At 37.1% G+C, this 23455-nt stretch overlaps 2 protein-coding genes across 7 annotated transcripts; both read left to right on the plus strand.

Moving 5' to 3' along the window:
* The first annotated feature begins 13202 nt into the window (after positions 1-13202).
* LOC104237606 (transcription initiation factor TFIID subunit 15b) lies at positions 13203-17080 on the plus strand. Its single transcript, XM_009791781.2, has 6 exons — positions 13203-13552; positions 13647-13764; positions 14498-15149; positions 15423-15573; positions 15654-15735; positions 16539-17080. Exons 1-6 carry the CDS (start codon positions 13285-13287, stop codon positions 16651-16653), a joined length of 1386 nt encoding a protein of 461 aa, XP_009790083.1. The 5' UTR covers positions 13203-13284; the 3' UTR covers positions 16654-17080.
* On the plus strand, positions 16649-22670 carry LOC104237605 (cation/H(+) antiporter 14). 6 transcript variants are annotated; one of them, XM_070147751.1, is made up of 4 exons: positions 16662-16741; positions 16868-16918; positions 19979-20983; positions 21147-22670. In XM_070147751.1, the coding sequence occupies exons 3-4, from the start codon at positions 19991-19993 to the stop codon at positions 22341-22343; spliced, it is 2190 nt and encodes a 729-aa protein (XP_070003852.1). In that variant the 5' UTR covers positions 16662-16741; positions 16868-16918; positions 19979-19990; the 3' UTR covers positions 22344-22670. The 6 variants fall into 6 exon arrangements, with proteins under 6 accessions (XP_070003855.1, XP_070003852.1, XP_009790081.2 ...); XM_009791779.2 differs by lacking the exon at positions 16868-16918 and adding an exon at positions 19152-19312 and having other exon boundaries at positions 16669-16741; XM_009791780.2 differs by lacking the exon at positions 16868-16918 and adding an exon at positions 19152-19294 and having other exon boundaries at positions 16669-16741.
* The last annotated feature ends 785 nt before the right edge of the window (positions 22671-23455 follow it).

Genomic DNA, 23455 nt, shown 5'->3' on the forward strand with positions numbered 1-23455 from the left:
GTCATAAGTTACTTAATCACATTAATAATTACTAAATGAATCATCCCCAATGCATGAAAATAGATTTTTCAAGGTTTTTCCCAAAAAGGTCAAAAATACCCCCGGACCCACGTGATCGAAACTCGAGGTTCGGACCAAAACCCGGTACCCATTCCCCTATGAATCCAAATATATGTTTTGTTTTGAAATCGGACCCCAAATTGAGGTCCAACTTCTCCATTTGTAGAAAACCTAGGTTCTACCCAAAACACTCAATTTCACCCATGAAATTTTTTTATTTGAATTTGAAATCATGTTAAAAGATGTCAAGGAATAAAGAAATTAAGTTAGAAATCACTTACCAATCGTTTTGGAGAAGAAAAGTTGTTTGGAAAATCGCCTCTTAGGTTTTGGGTTTTTGAAAAGTGAAAAAATGACTGAAAATCCCGAATTTATATATATGCTGGGGGCTGGCACGGACCGCACAGAAATGCACCGCGGCCGCGTGTCTACCAGCGCGGACCGCGCGGAAATGTACCGCGGCCGCGCCGAGGGAGGGAGGAAGTGGGCTCTCTCTGAACCCACCCATCGCAGACCGCACGGATTTGGTGCGCGGCCACGCTGGTCGGCCTGGCCACCCCCCTCTGAACCCCACCACGCGGACCGCACAGAAAAGTGTCGCGGACGCGTGGCTACCAGCGCGGACTGCGCGGAAATGGCCGCGGCCGCGCCGGACCTGCAACACCTGAACCTGCATTTTTTTAAGTTTAAGACTTCCCGGGCCCCACTCGAAACTCACCCGAGCCCTCGGGGCTCCAAACCAAACATGCACACAACCTTAAAACATCTTATGGACTTACTCGTGCGATCAAATCGCCAAGATAACATCATATACATAGAATCAAGCCTCAAAATACATGATTTTCTCTCAACTTTCATATAACTCAAATTCCTCATTTTAAGTCCGAAACACGTCATATGACGTCCATTTTTAGCCAAACTTTACAGATAGTGCTTAAAACATATTTAAGACTCGTACCAGGCGTCGGAACTAAAATACGATCCCGATACCACAATTTTTCTGATCAATTTTCTTCTTCATTTTCCTTAATTAATTTCAGAAAACAATTTCACACAAAAATACATTTCTCGGGTTTGGGACCTCGGAATTTACTTCCGGGCACACGCCCAAGTCCCATATTTTTCTACGGACCCTCCGGGACAGTCGATTCACAGGTCCGTGTCCGTTTACCCAAAATATTGACCGAAGTCAATATATGCATATTAATATCAAAATCCATCAAATTTTTCACATAATTTACATATTCTAACATAAAAACTTTCTGGCTACGTGCCCGAACTGCGCACACAAAACAAGGCAACTAAAAGCGAGGTTTTCAAGGCCTCAGAAGCGCGGAACAAGGAAGAACTACGGTGGTGACCCTTTGGGTCGTCACAGTGTTTGTGTTCTCTGGCTGGCTTGTGGGCATGCCAGCATCATCTATTGCTGTGCATGACCAAACCTGACCATTTTTGGGGTCATATGCTTTATACAATGTATTCCCAAAACCCTTGACCCCTTTGTGTAACTGCTGATTCTGTGTAGTTTGAGTTTTACTACTACTGTTTTCAAAGCACCCTTACTCCTTATTATTTCCCAGTCCAGTTTTAAATAAATCTCTATGTTCTGCACTTCCACTATATTCCTAGAACTTAGGTTTTTCCCTTCTTATGTGAGCCTTGCCTTGGGACCCTTGAGCTCCCTCTGAACTTGGACACATAAGGGCTGGCCCTTCTACACTGCACTCATTTCTGTCTGGTTATGCAACCTGGGTGTAAGCACTGCCCGGGGTCCCTTGAGACCCTTAGGGAACTTTAACATACCGAGGTCTGAGAAAGGCTTTGAAACAAATGGCATTTGAGGTGGTTTATTCCATAACTCAGAGAGGAAGTCAGAATTAGGCTTCCTATGGTTGTAACTTCTTATTTTTGCACTTTTTTGATGTAATTCAGTATTTGGTCTGTAATAATTTGTAACAAATATTAGGGTTGGTTAGTGAAAAGGGATGGGGTAATTATGCATGTTTTAGCTATTAGAAGGGTAGAGAACATGCCTATAGGATCTGTTTTGTTTTAATTCAAGTTCTGCATGTTTTACTTCCGCACTTAGACACCATGCCTATAGGATATGTTAAATAAATTCTGGATGTTTTAATTCCACACTTAGACACCATGTCTATAGGATTTAAATAGCTATAATCAGACATCCTGCCTACTTCACTGCATGTTCCATGCTTATAGGATCAAAATCAGTCGTTAACACTTAGATACCATGCCTATAGGATCTAAAATTAGTATAGTTAAAATCAGTTTGACTCGTACTATTCTAAATCAGTTTAAACAACCTACTCCTTTTATTAATACGGTCTAGAAAGCGTGCCTATATGATCCAAATCGCCTGTTTAAATTAGCCACTGCTCTGCTGCATTCTTAATCAGTGATAGATATCATGCTTATAGGACATCACCAATACACACTTAGGCAAGTCTTAGGTAATTGCTTAATAAAACTGGATTCGCCTTTGTTTAATTAGCAACTACTATAATCAACAGACAGGCCTGATTCGGACTTCATATCTGAGTTATGTAATAAATATGGTCTGCTTCAACAATTAAAGCACACTGTCTTAGTACTTTAAATTCCGACCCTAATTGTGTTTAAGTCATGCCATTTATGTGCATTATTTGCGGAGGTATATATGAGCCTTTTATTTGTTTATATGTTTCCCCTAATATGCAGTCTTATGTGTTTTGTATGTCGCCTTATCTTTTTTTACCTTTAAAACCCAAGAGTCAGCCTAAAACCCTCCCTCTTATAAGAATAGTAGTCCTAAATTCCTCCGGGACAGATAGGAATAGGACGGGTAATAGCATACAATAGAGGTCGAGACCAATCCGCGCTTTAATACCCTAACGGGGTGGGAAGGGTAGATATGGATATGATGATCGGCGCGCTAATACCACGTGTATCCCCTATTCTGAGGAGTGTCATACCGGGTATCGCATTGATGTGATCCATATTGTAAATAAACCTAGGACTCCCTCCTCCCTTTTATATTCTCAAGTGTTTGTAGAGTTGTAACTCCTTTTCAAAATTCGCCTTTTAATAATTGTTTTCAAACTCTTATGTGTTCAAACTTAAATCCCCTACTATTTGAGCCTATATTTATCTATCTGCTAATTATACAAAATTCACAAAAACTGTCTGGTCGGGAACCACACTAGTGGATCCTGAGGGGTGCCTAACACCTTCCCCTTAGGATAATTTCAAGCCCTTACCCTGTCTCTGGTTATCAAACAAACTTAGAAATAAACCCTATATGTGTCCTAATGCACCTTAAATCATTAGGTGGCGACTCTCCTAATGCAAACCCAGTTCCTAAAAGGAATGAGTTGTCCCATACCTAAAAATGTCATAAACCCGATTTTACGATGCGAAGAGGGAAAAAGAGGGCGCGCCAATATCTACACCCTTGATTAGTTAGTTCAATCAATCCACGCGTTTCTACACAATTATTAAACTCCATTACTTTAGCCCATGAGACAGAATTTTCTCCTATTCTATCCTCCATATTTAAAATAGAATTGAAATCACCTATAACCAACCATGTCCTTTTGCAGCTTACTACATGTTCTTCTAGATACTCCCATGGACCTCTCCTTTTCTCCTTAGTGTTAAAGGCATACACAAAGGATACTCCAAATGTAACATGTAGAAGGATACAATACACCTCAGAGCAAAATGGGTGCCTTCAAACTTAAAGGTGTTACTCTATAGAAGTCAGGTATCCAAAGTACTATAATCCTACCATTGTAATGAGAGTTCAGATTAGTGGTATATCTCCCGCCATTAAACTGCTTTTCAATTATTTTTTGGACCTTATCCTGTTTTAGTATTCTAGCAGACATAACTTCATTGTAGAGGTGCTTCACCTCCCTCTGCTTATTAGGGGCATTTAGGCCCCTAACATTCCCTGTTATGCAATTAACCATTCCCTTAGTGAGGAATGGTTGAGCCTCCCATATTTTCTCCAGCTAAGTTATTACCAAGTTCACTGATACCAGTCTTGTTCAGTACTTGAAATGCGTTCCCTTTCATGTTCATTGACTTGCTAATTTTTTTCCGTTTTCAAATGTGTAATCCACCCTCCATTACTGCTACTTTCTTTCTGTTTCATCTTTGGACCAGTAGCTCTTCTCCCCCATCTAAATCTTTGTCAACTATTGAATTTGAAGGTTGTCTTTCTGGATTTTTTGATATTTCTGCCTGTTCCTTCTCGCCTTGTTTCTCCTTCTCATTTTGGACAGGTTTTGGAGGATTTTTCTTCCTATACACCTATTTAGAATGCCCATACTTATTGCAAAACTTACATAGAATGAGTTTCCAATCATAAGAGACTTTTAGTTCAACAACATTACCTTTTTCATTCCTGAACATCACCACTTCAAGAAGAGCAACATCTATATTTACTTCTACCAGCAATCTAGCAAAACTCAGCCAAATCTTTTGCTTAGTGTTATGGTCACCATGAGAGGTTTTCCTACTAAGCTGCCAATTTTACTCAATCCCTTTGCATTACAATATTTGAAATTCAATCCTGAAAATTTGACAATTGGCACAATGTGCAGCTCTTCACGAGTGAATTCTATATTCGGACTCCAAGCTTTCACAATGAAAGGCTTGTTGTCGAAAAGGTACATGCCACATTGTACTGCTTCATTTTTTTCCTTTTCACTGTTAAATCTTACTAGAATTATTCTATTCTTTAGCATAACAATTTCATTTAATCCATGTTTTGCCCAAAGCCTTTGGATGAACCCTTTAATCATTGCAAATGGAGGGTAAGCACCTAGAATATAGCATACAACAATATTGCTCCTGTATTCTACTTCAGATTTAATATCTTCTACTTCAAGTTCCACAATAGGAAACTCACCATACATTTTAGGAGACACATACTCCAGTTTGAACCCTGAATTTGAGCTTTTCGAGATATCGAAATTGTCCCAGATCGAAGCCCTAGGTACTGATTTTAGTCCTCTTCGACTTCTTCAGCCCGTGATTTCTGTCCATTACTACTTGGTGTGCTCTTCTCACGGTAATTTGTGCGCTGCATGATTTCATTCTATTGTTGTTGTGCTTTTACGCTCTGACTTTTCCCCTCTGTTATTTTTGTGTTACAATTGCATTGGTTTGCGCGTCGATTTGGTTGCCAATTGGTTGAATTACTGTTAATCATGGGTTTGCTTTCTAGGTTTGTTGGTATTGCAAAGATGATGCCACCATGATCGCCTTCTGATATGGGATGCAAGCTCTCTTCCCCTATTGGAGGTGGACATTAGTATCATGTGCCTAGAGAGAAATGTGCCATGCGCAGAAGTTATTAACTTACTTTCTCATTGTTGTCTTATAAGTTTTAAGGAATTAAAAAAAATTCTCAGAACATTTTAGTTCAACCGAACTTTCTACAAACTCACAAACCAAAGAACCCATGAAGTTTCTCTGTTAATGGGTGCTTACGAAAAGAAGTTGACAAATAATCGAATAGTGCTTACCAAAATAAGTTGACAAATAATCGAACAATCTCTGTATGTACCGCCAATAGAGAAATGGGAGCTCCAGCACCCACAAAGATATATGTGGATCTGCCTCTGAGCACTCCTCACCTACAATCTCAAGGTCGTAGGTTCAAGTCAAACAAAGGGGAGGGGAATAAAAAAAATTATAAAAGAAAGTTTGTTTTTGATAACTACAAAACCTAGAGAAAACGAGTAAGTACCTATTATATAGTATGTATATGAAAAAAATCCAAAGTGGTGATTTAGTGGTTTTCCATGTCCATATGTCTCTTTAAATCATGGATCTTTAAAACTAAAGACATATTGTAATCTAGTGATCAATAAAATAAATATAAATTTTGGAGTGTTTAAATTTCAATAGAAATAAAAAGTGTTATCAGTGAAGACCAGTATAGTAACCGAGATGCGCACATTGGTCTAAAAATTACCAATATAAAATAATAAAAAATAAAGGCACATTGTTATACTTATCAATTATATTTATTTGCTCAATCAATTGTGTAAAATATGAGGAAAAGACTTAGGTAGTCCTTTAAATATGCCTATGAAAGTATTTTTGTCCCTCGTCTATATTACTAAATGTAAAATATCTCTTATCTTTATAAAAGTGGACAAATATAGTCTAGCCCTTAACAAAGTTTAAAAAACTGACGGAAAAACCTTAAATAGAGTTAAAATAAATGCTGTTAAACTAAAAACTGAAAACAACGGGGGAGAAGAGAAAATCCCTAGTTCCTTCTCTTGTTTTGGCGCCAACATCGTTCTTCTCTTTACTTTGGCGCCAGAATCATTCTTCTAAAATCAAAACTTTTCCATTGTCGATCTTTATTCTCCATCACCAACCATGTATATCAAGAGGAACGGTATAATAGAAGCAAGCCTATCTTATGGTAAGAATCTATTTTTATCAATTAGTTTTCAGAATCTTTGCTTTATAAGTTTTTACCTTGATTCTTGTTTTTGTTTGTTAATTCGTATCAAAGTAGGTTGAATTTGGGTACTTTATATTTTCTTAATCTTATTTCTACATAGGAAAACTAAATCTTATTAGATTATAAGTTGCTTTTTAATTTTGTTTCTGCTTGCATTTACAAAAGTATAATTAGAACTTCTTTGTTTATTTTTTGAGTTGCTTTTATATTCAGTTCTGCTTGCTTCAAATTATTTTGGTTTGAAATCCTATTAAAAATATGATTTTTATTCTTGACATACTCTGTAATTGCGGCGTCATGTTTCAACATCAAAGTATATCATATATGGGTTGATGAAGCATCAGCCAACTAAACACTATGTTAGAGGTGTGGTCGACTACTTTGACTATGTGAAACCAACAAATCTTAATATGACAAAGTTGAGGAAGATGGCCGAGATTTATGGTTACGTAAATGATTTAGTGATATTTTGGCACAAATGTGGTAAGTTTGGTAACATATTAAGATTAGTATCAACTGAAGTTGAAGCTAGCAGAATCGCCGAATCAATTCCCAGAGATAATATAGTTGAGATATATTTTGAGCATCTGGACTATTACTTTGAAATATCAAAGATAGAATCTGAGAATGAATGTCAAACAATCAACATTGAAAATATGCAATAAACTGTTGGAATTGCTAAGAAACTAGTCGAAACGTCACTAGTAGTGATGAGTTTGATGATTCTGAAAATAAACTATCAGATTTCAATCCAATGATGGATAAGGGATTTACTGGAAAACAACGCGTTGAAGGTGGTAGAGAGCGTATTAGTGTCGAGGTTAAAAATAAGTTGTCAAATGAAGAAGGGGATTCTAATTGCGTGAATTCTTCGGACACTTTAAGCTTGGATAGTGATTCAGACAATGAGAGTTTTGATAGTACAATTCTAAAACTGATGAGAAGAATCTCATACTTGCTCTTGAATATACATTTGGAAACAAAAAAGAGTTTAAATATGTTGTGAAAACTCACGAAATACAAGCTGAAAGTATATCAAGTGGTGCAAAAATGACAAGATAAGAATAAGAGGTAAGTGCATACATCCGACTTGTGAGTGGAAAATTATGACATCAAGAATGCACAGGGACAAGGGATTTCAAATAAAAAATTACAACCCTGAGCATAGTTGAAACAATTGGTATCATCATAATAAGACGATCACATTTTCTTTTATTGCAATCAGATATCTGGATACCATCAGTTCAAACAGGGATCTGAAATTTTCTAAATTCAGAGATACAATTAGTCGGCAACTTAAAGCTCATATTAGTTTACCTCAATCTAAAAGGGCTAAAAGAAAGGCCATCGCATTGCTTGATGGTGATATTAAAGATCAATTTGCTATGTTGTGGGACTACATCGATGAGCTTGAAAGGACAAATCCAGGTAGTTCGATTCATGTGAAATTAACATAAAATAAAATAGCTAACAAGCCATATATATTTTAGAGAATTTATATATGCTTTGCTGCTTGTAAGGAAGGCTTCAAGGCCGGTTGTAGAAAGATAGTTGGTGTAGATGGTTGTTGGTTAAAGGGCCTGATATATATAACTCAATTGTTAACAACAATTGGACTTGATGCTAATAATAACATATTCCCAATCGCATATGCAGTTGCTGAAAAGGAAACACTGGATACGTGGTCATGGTTTTTGAACTACTTGTCTATTGATTTGGAGATTGATGATCATGGTGGTTGAACCTTCATGTCAGATAAGCAAAAAGGTCTTCGTGAAGCATTTATATTCAGTTTATTGGATTTGAGTTGCTTTTATATTCAAGTTTTGCTTGCTTCAACATTTTAGTTTGAAACTCTTACTAAAAAATATGATCTTTTTTTTATTGAAGGTCTTCTTGAAGCATTTAACGATGTGTTGGCATTCGTTAATCATAGATTCTGCGTGAGACACCTCTATGGCAATATTAGGAGGGCTAGATTTAGTGGTTTCTCCTTAAGGAATGCACTTTGGGCTGCTGCAAAGTCTACGACGGTGAAGTTCTTTCATGATCGCATGTATGACCTTTTAAATTTAGATGTAGATGTTGTTTCTTGGATAAATGACAAACCACCAAGTGAATGGTCTAGATCTCACTTCAATCCAAATGCTAAGTGTGATATCTTGTTGAATAACATGTGTGGATCCTTTAATAGCATGATACTTGAGGCCCGAGACAAGCCCATTATAACATTGTTGGAGAAATTAAGATACGTATTGATGGCTCGGATACAAGCTAACATGGGTAAAGGAGAAAAATGAAATTTGGGTGATATTTGCCCTAGAATCAAGGATATTCTACACAAAAATGACTCGGCAGCAACTGTGTTTATTCCTCAAAAAATCAAATAAGTGGAATTATGAAATCCTTGGAGAGAGCATGGATGATAATTAGGCAGTGGACCTACATAACAAAATATGTAGTTGTAGGAAGTGGACGATAATGGGATATCCTTGTAAGCATGCTATTTCGGCAATTTGGACTAAAAATGATGAGGTAATTAACTACGTCGATGACTGCTACATGGTGGAAGCATATAGGAGAATTTATGAATATGCTATTCTTCCAATTAATGGATCACAATTGTGGCCTAAATCTAGTAATATTCCTCATTTTCCTCCAAAGAATGTGAAACAAAAGAGAGGAAGAAAGCAAAAATTGAGGAAAAAGAAATTTAGTGAAGCTGGAGCGAGCAAAACAAGGATGAAAAGGAAGCAAACAATTATTGAATGTAGCATTTGTCATAAGTCTAGTCATAACAAGAGAACTTGCAAGTTTAGCTATGTGGAGAGAGAAACTAACCTAAATGAACCAGTCTTTTGACAATCAACTACATCATCACATCCTGAAAAATTGCCGGTATAATATTTGAATATGATGTAATTTTTAAGTCGCTTTTCTATTTACAAGTTAAAAGTTAAACCATGTTTTCTCTATTTTGTAGGTTAGAAGAGGAGAATTAAATGAGGTTAAAGTTGGATGCTCTCTGAATTACTTTTGCTGCTATTTTTGGATGGCGTTTAACTCACGATTGTTGCTATTTTTCTTTTGGGAAGCTGAATAGAATATGAAACTATTAAAACTACTCAAATAAGTTTCATTTACATGTTACGCATTAAACCATATTTCTGTATTTTGTAGGTTAGAACAGGAGAAGTAGAAGAGATTAGTTCTCACTACTATTGAAGACATTCTACTGTTGGAATTCTTAGATGTTGTGTCGTAGACATTGTTCTAGTCACATTTGCTGCTGTTTAGGAATCGTCGAAGATTTTGAAGCATGGATGTTGTTTAGTCATATTTTTTGTTGTTTCTAGTCATATACAATATGTAGTTCATGTTTTGAGCAAATTGTTATAATTATGTTTCAATACTTTAATGCATCATGCAATTTTAGAACTGATTACAAATTGCAGAAATTTTCATTATGTAGAAATTTTTAGATTTGGAGAAATTTTATTGTGCAGAAATTTTTATACAGCAGAAATTTTAGTATTGCAGAATTTTTCAAGTTTGTAGTCCATAGTTAGGTTCGCACTGAAGCATAATTCCTCCTTTTTGCAGAATTTTTCATATTCATTTACTTATTTTCCTTTTTGCTGGACTTAAGTAATCTATTCCTAATCCTTATGCCTGAAAAAAAATACTGGTTCTTGGAAGACATCGTTGTTCCCATGGTAAGCGTGCTGAATATTTTAGAAATTTTCATTGTATTGTGATCTTATGGTATATATGTGAATCTGGTGTCCCTATCCATGGCATATTGCTTCTTGAAATGCTTTTTGTTGCGATTCACTAGTCAGAATCCTTCATGAATATGAGTGACTTTAGATGTGATGCACAATCCCTTACACTGTTTTTTGTTTTTTTGCTGGTGTGACAGCTTGACTATGAGAAAAGAGGAGAAGGGTGGGACAAGATAATACGATCATCTACTAGCAACTGGGATAAGAATCTCGAAACCATAATTGAGTGGTCCCTTTTATCCTCAACAATGGAAGATGAACTATAAACTCAAATTAAATGAAGCAAATTGAAAATGACGATTAGCTAGATACAAAGTCCAGGTTGATTTTTTAATTCATAAAAATGACAATCAACTATACTGCACCTTATATAAACGGCAAATGATACATGACAGAAGGGGGAAAAGGCCTAGAGAAATGAAAATGACTAAAATTACAATAACGGAGGCAACTGAAGAGCTTCTGAGGCCTACTAATCAAACAATATTATTAATATTGTTCAGCTTAAAACCACCCTCATCTGGTCTTTAATGCAACAGAACGGCTAAAAGACATGCTGTCTCTTCCCTTAACAATGACATTAGACTAAAACTTATAATAATTGTGATAATTATAATATTACTAATGAGTAAGAAGTCATGGATAACAGACTGCTGCTAACTCCTTATTGTGAGCTTAGGAGCAGCACCAACTTCTACCAAAGACGACACACGTGCAATGATTCTTGTGGCCAATTTTCATTATCCATAGCAGGTACATGACTCTCATAAGCCGAGTTATGTATGCCAATAGCAGCCCTGTGTGAAGGATCAAGGTTCTTTGACCAAGAAGCATCCCACTCAACTACTTTAGCACACGCCACACTCGCTCCTCTAGGAACGGAGGCAACTGAAGAGCTCCTGAGACCTACTAATCAAATAATATTATTAATATTGTTCAGCTTAAAACCACCCTCATCTGGTCTTTAATGCAGCAAAACGGCTAAAAGACAAGCTGCATCTTCCCTTAAACAATGACATTAGACTAAAACTTATAATAATTATAATAGTTATAATATTACTTATGAGCAAGAAGTCATGGACTGCTGCTAACTCCTTATTGTGAGCTCAGGAGCAGCACCAACTTTTACCAAAGACGGCACACATGCAATGATTCTTGTGGCCAAATTTTCATTATTCATAGCATGTACATGATTCTCATAAACCGAGTTATGTATGCCAATAGCACTCCTGTGTGAAGGATCAAGGTTCTTTGACCAAGAAGCATCCCACTCAACTGCTTTAGCACACGCCACACTCGCTTCTCTAGGAACGGTTAGCCCAACTGAATTCAGCAGAACCAAAAATGGCAGAGGAACATGGTTAAAAGTAAACCTCAAATTTAGCATTATTATTTTCATGCATTATTAGTTGAACAAAAAACTCCGACTATGTGAGCTTACTCATTTTATCGGAAGGTTGCAAGATCGACAACAAGCGTACATTAGCCCATTTATCATGAAACCTCACAATACAAAATATTATCTAAACAAAGTACCTGTGGGAAGAAGCGCTCGAAAATCATCCTATAGTAGTATGCTTCTTTTATAATCGGGGTGTTATGAGGGAATATATGTGAAGCATTTAGCATCATCCTATCCGTCACATATTAAAGGAAAAATTTTGTTTCCTAGGCAACTTTAAAACAAACAAGCATTGGAAGATAAATAAGAGTAGTAAAAAGTTGTTGATTAGTCATTAAAACGCATTTGAGTCCATCTACCCACTCTAGCCCGAGCCATCACTACATTGTTGTTTCTGCCTATACAGGAAGTACTGCAAGGAACGTAATGAGTCAATTGTTAGTTTGATTAACAATATAAATTTCGAAATCCCTTGTAAATCAGTTTGAAATGGCGATTTAGTACATCTTTGGGAGATATGAATGCTCCTCATCATAAAAGGCCCTCCTTTAGAGCCCACTTCTCAATCCTCCTTTACTCTGGTTTAATCTGAAATGGATAAAATACAATATTTTACGGACAATTGATCGTTTATTCTATCAACATTTGGATGTCAATAACTTACAAACTTCTACTCTAGATCAATACTCATGGCAACGTTAATGAACTTCCACTTTGCATTTTACTTCTTCGATTAGGGCTCAAAACAATTTCTCTTCAATCGAAATTTGATTTCCTTTCATGACTCGTTGAATAGTGATCCTATCTTCAACATTATAGAGGTGGGATTTGTAGGGATTTTGGGAGAAAGAAGGTCGGGTATGATAGGAAATTTGAGGGAAAAGGGGTCGACGGTTGAAGAGAAAGATAGAGAGTTCATTATTTTTAACTTGGTTTTGATGGGGTAAAATTTCATTATTTTTAACCCAAACAGACGCTCATATCCGTTAGTTTTGCAAACTCTGTTACGGGGTAAAACAAAGTTTTCTTTTCATTCTAACCAAAAAAAAAAAAAAGAATTTATAAGTTAGCACAATTTTTCAACTCAAATATATGTTTTAGCTTCTCAAATGCATGTGCCCATCGGCAAGAACTGTTAACTTTTTAAATGCATATATTTTCTTACCAATTTGATTATTATGTATATTACTTATTTTTATCCTTAATTAGGCATATTAAATGACTTTTAAACTGCCTTTTTTAGGTTTATCTTTAAAGTAAACAAATGGTATTTATAAATCTACTTATCAAGTAATCTAGGGCCTCACAAAATACAATTTCTCAATTTTGATTAGTTGGTTAATTGGTGAATCTACGTAAAAAAGTGTAAAGAAATTAATAAGGAAAGCAATCAAAGTGATCAGCTGGAGACGTGGACAAAGATCCACAAGAAAAATATCTCCTCTCCACAAGGCATATATAAGATTGACTCCCACTTGTCGCCCAGTCTTTAACTCACTTTTACCTTTTTCCTCTTTCATTCGGAAACCCTAGCTTAAGTGTAAACGATGGCAGGCACGTACGGGTACGAAGGCGGCGGATCTGCTCCGCCGTCTGGTGGCGGAGGCTACGGAGGTAGCGGCGGCGGAGGAGGCGGTGGTGGTTACGGTGGTTCTGGAGGCGGCGGGTATGGATCAGGTGGTGGAGGATATGGCGGTGCAAGCGGCGGTTATGGAGGCAGCGGAGGGTCATACGGCGGTGGAGGTGGTAGAGATGGTGGTGGTGGTGGTGGTAGAGGAGGTGGAGGAGGATACGGTGGTAGTTCACATAGTCGAGGTATCTTATATTTGAATAAATTATCATGTTTTGCGAACTATATCTGTGTGTTGAATGAGTTATAATTTAATTCATATGATGACTCTATTTTTAGGAGGTGGCGGCGGCGGATACCAAGGAGGAGGAGATCGTGGAGGTCGCGGCGGCGGCGGCGGCGGCGGTCGTGGTGGAGGAAGTGGTAAGGAAGGTGATTGGCGTTGCCCTAACCCTAGGTAATATTCTCACGTCCTTCTCGTGGATATTCAGGTCATGTTAACTCATCTTTACTAATTTCTCCCCTCAATTCACAACTAATCCTCGGCCTTGTGAAACTTTTGTTTAATTCCATACCAGCAAAAAAAAAGGATTATATTTGCTTCTATCCGTGAACTAAGTCAATTACATGGAGCGAGGTGGCTTTTGTTTGTGCAATATTTTTGAGCAAAAACTGAAGTTACTTTCTGGACAATCCTGTTAGTGAAGTAGAAATTTTAGATACCAAGTATTTGCTTTGCCAAGCTCACAACACAGTGAGGAATCTGGATCCTTTTCTTGAACACCATTTCTTTTTGATATACATGTGTTCTGATTGTATTCTCATGTTATAACCTGAGTCTTTTCTAGATTATGCGACTAGAAATATATGAGTTACTATGTATTCTCTCCTGTCATTACTTGTTGTATGAAATCCTGCTACTGAATGGTCCAGCAATTTTGCTCAAGATAACTGGTGCTTCCCTGTGCAGGTTCACTGAGAAAATTTGTTTTGATTCTCTTTACTTTCAGTATTATATAATTCTATGATGCGTATATCTTGTCAATTCAACAAATTGTTAGTTCAGTGCGGTGGTTGCTTCAAGGTTATGTATTTTGGGTTTCATTTCATAATATTTCATTTGAAATATGTTATTGTGTTTGTTCTTGTTTCTTGTCAATTGTTATTAATTCTGGCATGTCTGGGTGTAGCTGTGGAAATTTGAACTTTGCTAGAAGAGTTGAATGTAACAAATGTGGTGCACCTTCACCTGCTGGTTCTGACGATCGTGGTGGCAGAGGTGGTAGCGGTTATAACAGAGGTGGAAGTGGTGGGGGATATGGAAATAGTCGAGGGGGAAGAGGCGACAACTATGATGACAGAAATGCTGGAGGTGGTAGAACAGGTTCTTATGGTGGTAGTCAGGGAAGAGATGGTGGTGGTTATGCTCAAGGTCCTCCACATGCTCCTCCATCTTATGGGGCAGCTGATAGCAACTATCCACCACCATCTAATACCTATGGTCGGAACCCTGATGCCGTCCCCCCGCCCACGAGTTATGTTGGTGGACCTGCATCTTATCCCCCTTCATATGGTGCCCCTGGTGGCTATGGTGGGGATAAAACAGCTAATGCCCGTGGGGGTGGAAGGGGTGGCCCACCGGGAGGATATGATGGGGGATATGGCGGTGGTCAAAGGAATGCAGGTGGTTATGATAGTTCCCCAGCTGAGGCTCCGGAAAAGGTCAAGCAATGTGATGAGAACTGTGGAGATTTCTGTGACAACGCAAGAATATATATCTCAAATTTGCCTCCTGATGTGACCATTGAAGAACTTAGAGAACTTTTTGGGAGCATTGGACAAGTAATATGCAGATTTCTTTCGGTTATGATTCTCAGTATCAGATTCATTTCGTATTGTAGCATATACCTAGTTTTTCTTGTACTTCACATGATTTCTTGCTGTGTTCACTGTGGTAGACAAAAAGAAAACCCAATAACCATTATTCTGATCTGCTTGATTTTGCTGACCAATGAAATATTGCCCTTGAATTCTGATTATGTAGTTTACTTTTGTGACTCTGTGTTAGCATAAATATCAGGGTTAACGCTTAATTGGTCTCTCATAAATGTGTAGGTGGCAAGAATCAAGCAAAAACGAGGCTACAAAGACCAGTGGCCTTGGAGCATAAAGTTATACACTGACGAACAGGGAAAAAACAAAGGAGATGCTGTTTTGTCATATGAAGACCCTTCTGCAGCGCACTCTGCGGGTGGCTTTTTCAATAGTAAAGACTAGACCCCAATTTATTCATTTGAGTTTATGCTGTACATAATTTACATGCTGATCATAAATTTTGATCATCAGACCATGACTTCAGAGGGTACAAAATCAGTGTTGCGATGGCTGAAAAGTCTGCACCAAAGCCTGCTCCAGCTTTTGGTTCTGGGTAAGCCTTCTTTAATTGTTGCACTCTTTCTCTATTGCATATGACATCCAGTTTGCCACCGTTCATAGCTTATGTTAACTTGTAAAATGTCGTGGTTATGCTGTTGTGGCATGTATACAGAATTAGCAAGTGTGTGTAACTAGATTATCGACATATGGTTATTTGACACAATTCTCTGTATTTGGTTCTTTACTTAATTAGATGAGCAGAGTCGTTGACTTGTGGTTCTTGCATCTATTTAACTATCATTGCTGTGTCAAATTTCATTCTGTAGCTGCATGGCTGAAATTCTCACTTGATAACATGCTTTCGTTCCAAAGTATGACTACTGATCAATCAAAACTCGTTGCATTAATTCGTACTACAACTTGTCCCTTTTGGGGGTGCATGTGAACCAGTTTTATCTTAATCTTCTAACTTCACTGCTACCAAAGTTTTATGCTTTATCTCGATCAACTATGTGCGTATTGAAGTAAAACCGTAAACTTCTATGTATCAAATTATTTCGTTTTGCTTACAGTATTAGTGTTATAATCATTTTCATCCACCTTTTCTAATTGAAACCGCATGCTGATGCCCTCTGCATTTTTACCTCCCTCAAGCATGTTATTTTCTTATACACTACAAATGGAAAATATATAGTTCCATTTTTCTTTCTAAAAAGAAAATAATATGTAGTGAAATTATGTTAATTGTATAGAGATGGTTGGGGATGTATTCTATATTCTGAACTTTTTGAGTCTGTGCGCTAATGGGAGAGTTGATGTATCTCTTATGCTGAGCCTTTTTCTATCCATTGTTAGACGTGGAGGTCGAGGAGGTTATGGTGGCGGCGGCCGCAGGGATAACTACAGAGACAGTGGAGGTTCTGGCCCGGATAGACAGTCTCATGGTGGAAACCGTTCACGTCCTTATTGAGTTTCAGCCAAGCATCTTATGTACTAAAAATTTGTGGTGGGAGGGTTTTTTATTAGTTCCATTTCAAGATATACTCTGTGACTAAGAGGTAGGTTGATCACTCATTTGCACTTCGAGCAATATATGCTTTTTCTCCTTTCTTTCTGCTTCTTGGGGTGTAGGAATGGATGGGGTTTTGAAGTCCCTTTTTTTGATATGTTGAATGTTTTGATAGAGGCTACTGGATATTCTGCAAATTGCTGCTAAGGTAGGTGAAAATATTCAGGTGAGTGATACTACTGTGAAAACCAAAATGCTCTGGTAATTCTAGCTGAATGATGTTTTCTTCTCTATAGGTGATTGCTGCATCTTGGCGTGAAGCCTGATATAATGATTCGCTGACTCTATTATATGGCACATAACTACTTGAGCTGTTATTTTTGCTTTTGTGTGCCTGCTAGTCCAGATTTTTTTTTTCTTTCTTTCTTTCTGTGGAAGAATGTTTAGTAGACTTCTCAAGTAGGCAGCTTTCCGAGAATATTTTTTTTCCTCCATATGAACTAATAGTTCTGCTCTTCTTATATTTCAACTGAGATTCGATTCCCAAATTAGTAATAATCACGTTCCTATCGGGAATGGATATTAGAGCTGTTGTATTGGATGGGAGATCAGGTGGGAGAACGCTCATCTGAAAACTGAAGTTAGCCGCACCGAAGATTTTGACAATTTTATTGACCTAGTCTGATGGAAAGCCGTAGCGGTTGTTTCATTCTTTAAGCAGCAAGTGACTGTCCATACTCCATACGAGAAGCTCCCAGAGTGTTTCTCGCTGTTCGTCCTTTTGACAAAATGGTGGTACGACGGAGGTCGTAATTTATTTCTGTCGGCCAAGGTTACATTTGACCTTTTTTTTCCGTCGAGGAAATTAAATGTATCGGAATTTAAGATTTGTATCTAGATTGTGAAGGAGGTTAGCCCTACATTCTCTACAGCTGCATTAGCTCGCACTAAATAATCATCATACTGTAAGCTGCCAAAAAGAGAATAAATGATGCAAGAAGAAGCCATTTTGGTGCTTAAAGAAAACAATAAAAAATTTCCAGTCTGGACCGACGGAAAATAGGCTTTGTTGTTGTTTTCGACAGCAGTCGTCTCGCAAGTTTGCGATAAAGAATCTTTCTTGTGTTTCTGTCTGGGCTATAAATGCAAAAAAAAAAAAAAAAAAAGGAAGGGAATTTGTAGATACCTGTGACTGTGAGAAGATAGATCTTTCCTTGCGATGCTGCCTAATTTCTTCCGTTTTTGTCAAGAGCTATGCAATTGGTGTGGATTCAATTTGTAAAATGTTACTTTTCTTTCTGCATCACCTGAGAGTATTTTTTTTGATCATACACCCTTATGAATGAATCTAAAAAGTTAGACTCCTAAACTAGTTCCGCTCCTCTCTCTCTCTTCAATGATAACCCTAACTATAAACATTTTAGCTATTACGATTGAAGTATGCAATGTGCGTAACTTTAGATTGCAGTAAATCGTTAGTTTCTTTTGACTTGTGCAGCGGAAGCTTCACAACGGTGTTCCTAAATTAGGTCTTGCAACTTCTTGATTAAATTTAGGAAGTATCTGTCGGTGGAAGAGTCTTTCAAATCTTGCGAAAAGATTTGTAAGGACCGTTTGATTAATTTTAGAAGTTATCGGAAAATGTTTTTGGAAGAATTAACTTGAGGATGGTCTCCACGGTAATTTATTGTTCCACTCATCCGTAGGCAAAAACCTAACAAGATCGTATCATCTTATGTTAGTATTAAAAATTTGGACTATCCTCTAACAATGTCAATAAATGGTTTAGTTTAAGGTAAAAGCGTATAGTTAGACTCTCCATTTTTCCTACATTGAATACCTAGGCTTATTTTACCGTGTATTAATTTTTTTTTATGGAAAGTTGTTTGAAACAATTAAAGAGGGATAAGAGGTTCGATTTTTGTGATAATGGTTTTGCTTTGGTTAGCTTGTATGCATCTCTGAAAATGATAGGAAAAGTTTCTTTCAATCACTCTATGCTCTAGCATAAAACATTTGGTGTTGCTCCAGGGAGATAATAAAAGTTAAAAAAAAAAAGAAAAAAAAAAAGACAAAAGAACTATAAAAGGAAGAGATATATGGAGAAAAGCAGAACCATTGAAAATGAGGGTGTTTTGAGAGGGAAATAATTAATCCTAAAAACTTGCCTAATATGATGGATATATGGTGAATTATCCACATTTCTATCTAGCATATCAAACTTATGTTAATGTCTAACAATCTGAACGAACACTAACACTAATTGTTTCAACAAAATAAATTTCCATGCTTTCCATTTCAATTATTAGAGTAAATTCTTCACCAAACCATCCTCTTTCTTCATTTGCTTCTTTAATCAGTAGTTTTTGTAACAAAAATGGTAAAACGAAGAGTTTCAGATTCAATAGGAGTAGTCCAAGGTCGATATCGTCAAGAATTATTTATATGTCAATTTTCAGATATGGTCAATTCCAAAGGATGTTTATGGTCTGGAGGTGACCCTTTCGCTTTCAGTTTACCACTGGTGTTGGCACAATTGATTTTCATTTTCTTCGTCACCAGAATTACTTTTTTCCTCATCAGACCTCTTAAACAAAGTATGGTCAGTGCACAACTTATTGTAAGCTCCTTTATTCTCTACATAATTATGATCAACACCTAACAATTCTATTACTTGTGTTACAAAATTGATACTATCTTTATTCTCGGAGTTAAATTCAGGATTTAAATTTGATAGGTTCAATCTATAAGTTTTTATACCCTTTTGAAAGTTTTGATGTCTTAAAATTTTAGTAATTTCTTTTTTGCACACACACACATCCGCCTCTGAGTACCTGATAATTCTGTTACCACAGGCGGACTTATGCTGTACAAAGAGGGGTCACTGACACCCGTAAAGTTCGGTAAAAATTCCATTTATGCATGCATATGTCTTTAGAAAATAGTCATATATTAGTAAGGGGTACCCTAAATACAAAACAGATTTTGGTTGAATTCAAAAGTGCATCTGCGACCTTCAAATCCTGGGTCTGCCTCTGTCCATTACTTATAGAAATGGATTTATGATTTAAACTTGACGGATTCAATCTTTAAAGTTCTTAGCATAAATCTTTGTACTTCTGTAATTACGGATTCAAACTTTAATACTGGTTGACAAATTTAGTAATTTTTCTTGTATATATCTATGTTTAGTGTCGAAAATATTGGGTTCATTTAACCCGTTGTTACTGCCTCTGATTACTTGTGTTACATTGTTCATGCTATCATTATTGTTGGTCTAAAACAGGCTGGTGTTTTCATGGGGCAATCAGGCTTATGTCGTAACAGAGCGTTTGCGGCCTTAATGTTTCCACCAAGAGGAAGAATGGTACTACAAACAGTTGCAGATCTTGCTTTCATGTTTCATCTTTTTGTTCTTGGAATTCATGTAGATCCAACAATGGTGAAAAGAGCGGGGAGAAATGCGATGCTAATTGGTGCGTCCAGTTTCGCGTTGCCTTTTGTACTTGGATGTCTAGCTAGTTATACATTACCTCATTTGGCTGTAGTAGATGAAGCAACAGCTCATTTGCTGCCTTATGTAGCCGTACTTAACTCAGCGTCTTTCTTTCCTGTGATCACCAGCCTTCTTGGCGACCTTAAGATTCTAAACTCAGAAATTGGTCGAATAGCTACATTGGCTTCTATGGTTACTGACATTTGTATATATGTCATTTTCGTAATTGGGACTACCATAAATTCATCAGCAAGTTATTCAAAGTGGAATGGAGCATTGTGCATAGCATGGATAGGTACTTTCTTGATAGTAGTTGTGTTTGCAGTAAGGCCATTTGTGCAACACATTGCTAGGACTATACCTGAAAAAGGGTCTATGAAGGAAAGCCAGTTTCTAGTCGTAGCTATGATAGTTTTGATCTGTGGATTTGTCGCGGAGTCTCTTGGACAACCTGCTGCTCTTGGTACTTTTATTTTGGGCATGGTGGTACCCGAGGGACCTCCTCTAGGGTCATCTTTGGTTTACAAAATTGATTCTTTATGTACTGGATTGTTGCTTCCTGCTAAGTTTGCTATTAGTGGTTTAGCAATGGACATTTTCGCAATAGGAAAAGGAAAGAGTCTTTTAGGCGTTGAAGCAGTGATCGTCTTAGGTTATTTTGGAAAATTTGCTGGCACTCTTGTTCCAGCAGTTCATTTTGGTGTTCCTTTTAGAGATGCACTTTCTCTTGCTCTCATCATGTGTTGCAAAGGAATTATCGAGGCATCCCTCTATATCGGCCTCAGGGATAATGGAGTACGTAACCTAACTCCTTTCTTTTCTGCGCGTTTCTGTTATCAATGTATTTTAACCTGTTATAGCTCGGTTACCTGAAAATTCAATTACTTTCTATAGAAGTTAAACTCAACTACTAGTAGTAAACGAGTTATTTACATGTCTCTTATTTGGTTATCTACAGATAATAACAAATGAAGCGTATGCGCTTTTGTTAATCACAATGTTGGTGATTACGGGAGCTTTGAGACCCTTAATTTGGTACCTCTATGATCCATCAAGAAGGTATTTAGGCTACAGAACAAATAGTATACAACATTTGGATCCTACGAGTGAGCTTCGGATACAGGTATGTATTCACAATGAAGATAATGTTCCAAGTATTGTTAATCTTCTAGAAGCCTCCAATCCAAGTAGAAGGAGACCTATTTCAGTGTTTGTTCTTAATCTAATGGAACTCAAAGGTAGCGCGGCTGCATTGCTGGTGCCAACGCATAATAGAAGAGGCAAGGCTAAACTGACGTCTCTGCCAAGCAGAACAGAACATATATCAAACGCGTTCAACATTTTCGCGCACAGAAATCAAGGTTCTGTGGCTGTTCAACACTTCACATCCATTGTTCCTTATGCCACTATGCACGATGACATATGTACAATCGGGATGGAAAAAGGTGTCAATATTGTGATCGTCCCGTTCCACAAGCAGTGGGCGATTGATGGAACAGTAGGAGCCAATTTTCCTGCTATTCGAATGGTGAACCAACAGGTACTCTATAAAGCACCTTGCTCGGTTGGGATCCTAGTTGATCGAGGTCAATTAGCTGATAACCAACAAATCTTATTCGGCCATTCTTTCTTTCGTGTTACAATGCTCTACCTTGGCGGTCCTGATGATGATGAGGCGCTTGCCTACTGCAGCAGGATGCTAGAGCATCCGCACATCAGCCTAACTCTCGTCTGGCTCAGACATTCTAGTGGCAATATCGATAACAGTGTGGAGTCAGATACGATACGTTGGTTCAAGGCTAATAACATTGGTGCAGAAAGGGTGAGTTACAAAGAAGAAGTGGTGAAAGATGCAGTGGGGACGACTCAGGTTCTTCGTTCACTCGAGCACAATTGTGATCTTTGTATAGTTGGTCGAGACCATGAACAATCTGAGTTAACACTAGGGATTAATGAATGGATTGAGTGTCCAGAACTAGGATTTATTGGAGACATGTTAGCGACTTCGGATTATAGTTTTTCGTTGCTAGTTGTGCAACAAATACCACCAGGGACTGAGTTTATGAACAGCCACTCCCTGAAGCCTGTATCTAGCAGTTATTATTCTAGTTCAGGGAAATATAGTCATCGTTCTGGTTTTGGCTCTTTTGGGTAGCAGCTGAAGTAGTTTTGCCTCTTTGATCAATACCAAAAAAAGGCCAGCCCGGTGCACTAAGCTCTCGCTATGCGGGGGGTCCGGGAAAGGGCCGAACCACAAGGATCTATTGTACGAAGCCTTATCAAGAATGGTCAATACCAAGAATGTAGAAAATAGCTTGAAGGAAGGATAGAAAAGAATGGTCTTCTCTGTATTATAAATCTGGACAGAATTGTTTGTAGAAATTAGGAAGCACAAAGTTCAGTCTGTGTAATTAGTTAGAATGCAAGTTTTTTTTGGTTGTTTTAAGTTTTCAACAAATAGCCTCACATAGCATGTTTTCTATCACACCAAGTCTTATTTACAATATTGGTGTATACTAAATTGGCTATGATCTTTATTTGACTTGAGAGTTAAGAGCATTGGAGGGACTTGCTTAATTCTTCTTAAAAATACTAGTATAGGTACCCGCGCGATGCACGGTCAATTTCAAAATTTTGCTTGTTATAAAATAATTTTGTAAAGCGTATATGAGAGAATGCTAGCCTATTTGGCACACTGACATTTTATAAAAATTATACTTATAAAAGACAAAACAATATAAATGCTTAGTTCATTGTCTAAATTTGTTAACCATAATTTTTAGCACTATTTAATTAGTTACTATATTTATTTTACAAATCAATCAAAATCATAAATATACTCAAACAATCCCTATCATCCTCTTGTATGCATTTTTTTAATATAATATTTTTACTTAATTTTTTATTTAGTGTTTTACCTATAATTCAAAAATAATAATTTTGAACTACTTTTATTTTGTTTTCAATATGATATATTAAATTTTAGTTTTAACTATTGACATAATCTACATATGAATTTAAATTATAGTTATTTTTATCCAATATCTATTAAAACATCAGTTAGACGGTCTTATCTGTACAATATGTTTTTCTGAAATTCAAAGACTTTCTCATATCAAATTCGAGGGGCAAGTGCACAGATAACCCTTCTCAGGGATGCTATTTAAGGATTAGCCAGTACTTATTTTGTCATGAAATTTTAAACTAAAAAACGTAATTTCAGGACAACTCAGGACATTTTTGTCTTGAAAAATTAAACTGAAAAAC

This window comes from Nicotiana sylvestris, chromosome 6 (genome assembly GCF_000393655.2).
Source record: "Nicotiana sylvestris chromosome 6, ASM39365v2, whole genome shotgun sequence".
Lineage (NCBI taxonomy): Eukaryota > Viridiplantae > Streptophyta > Magnoliopsida > Solanales > Solanaceae > Nicotiana > Nicotiana sylvestris.

Coding starts and splice junctions, on each gene's coding strand:
- LOC104237606 (XM_009791781.2), top strand. CDS start 13,285: ATGGCAGGCACGTACGGGTACGAAGGCGGCGGATCTGCTCCGCCGTCT. Junction 13,553..13,646: donor TGGTAGTTCACATAGTCGAG/GTATCTTATATT, acceptor CTCTATTTTTAG/GAGGTGGCGGCGGCGGATAC. Junction 13,765..14,497: donor TGGCGTTGCCCTAACCCTAG/GTAATATTCTCA, acceptor GTCTGGGTGTAG/CTGTGGAAATTTGAACTTTG.
- LOC104237605 (XM_009791779.2), top strand. CDS start 19,154: ATGGTCAATTCCAAAGGATGTTTATGGTCTGGAGGTGACCCTTTCGCT. Junction 19,313..19,978: donor TGGTCAGTGCACAACTTATT/GTAAGCTCCTTT, acceptor GGTCTAAAACAG/GCTGGTGTTTTCATGGGGCA. Junction 20,984..21,146: donor TCGGCCTCAGGGATAATGGA/GTACGTAACCTA, acceptor GGTTATCTACAG/ATAATAACAAATGAAGCGTA.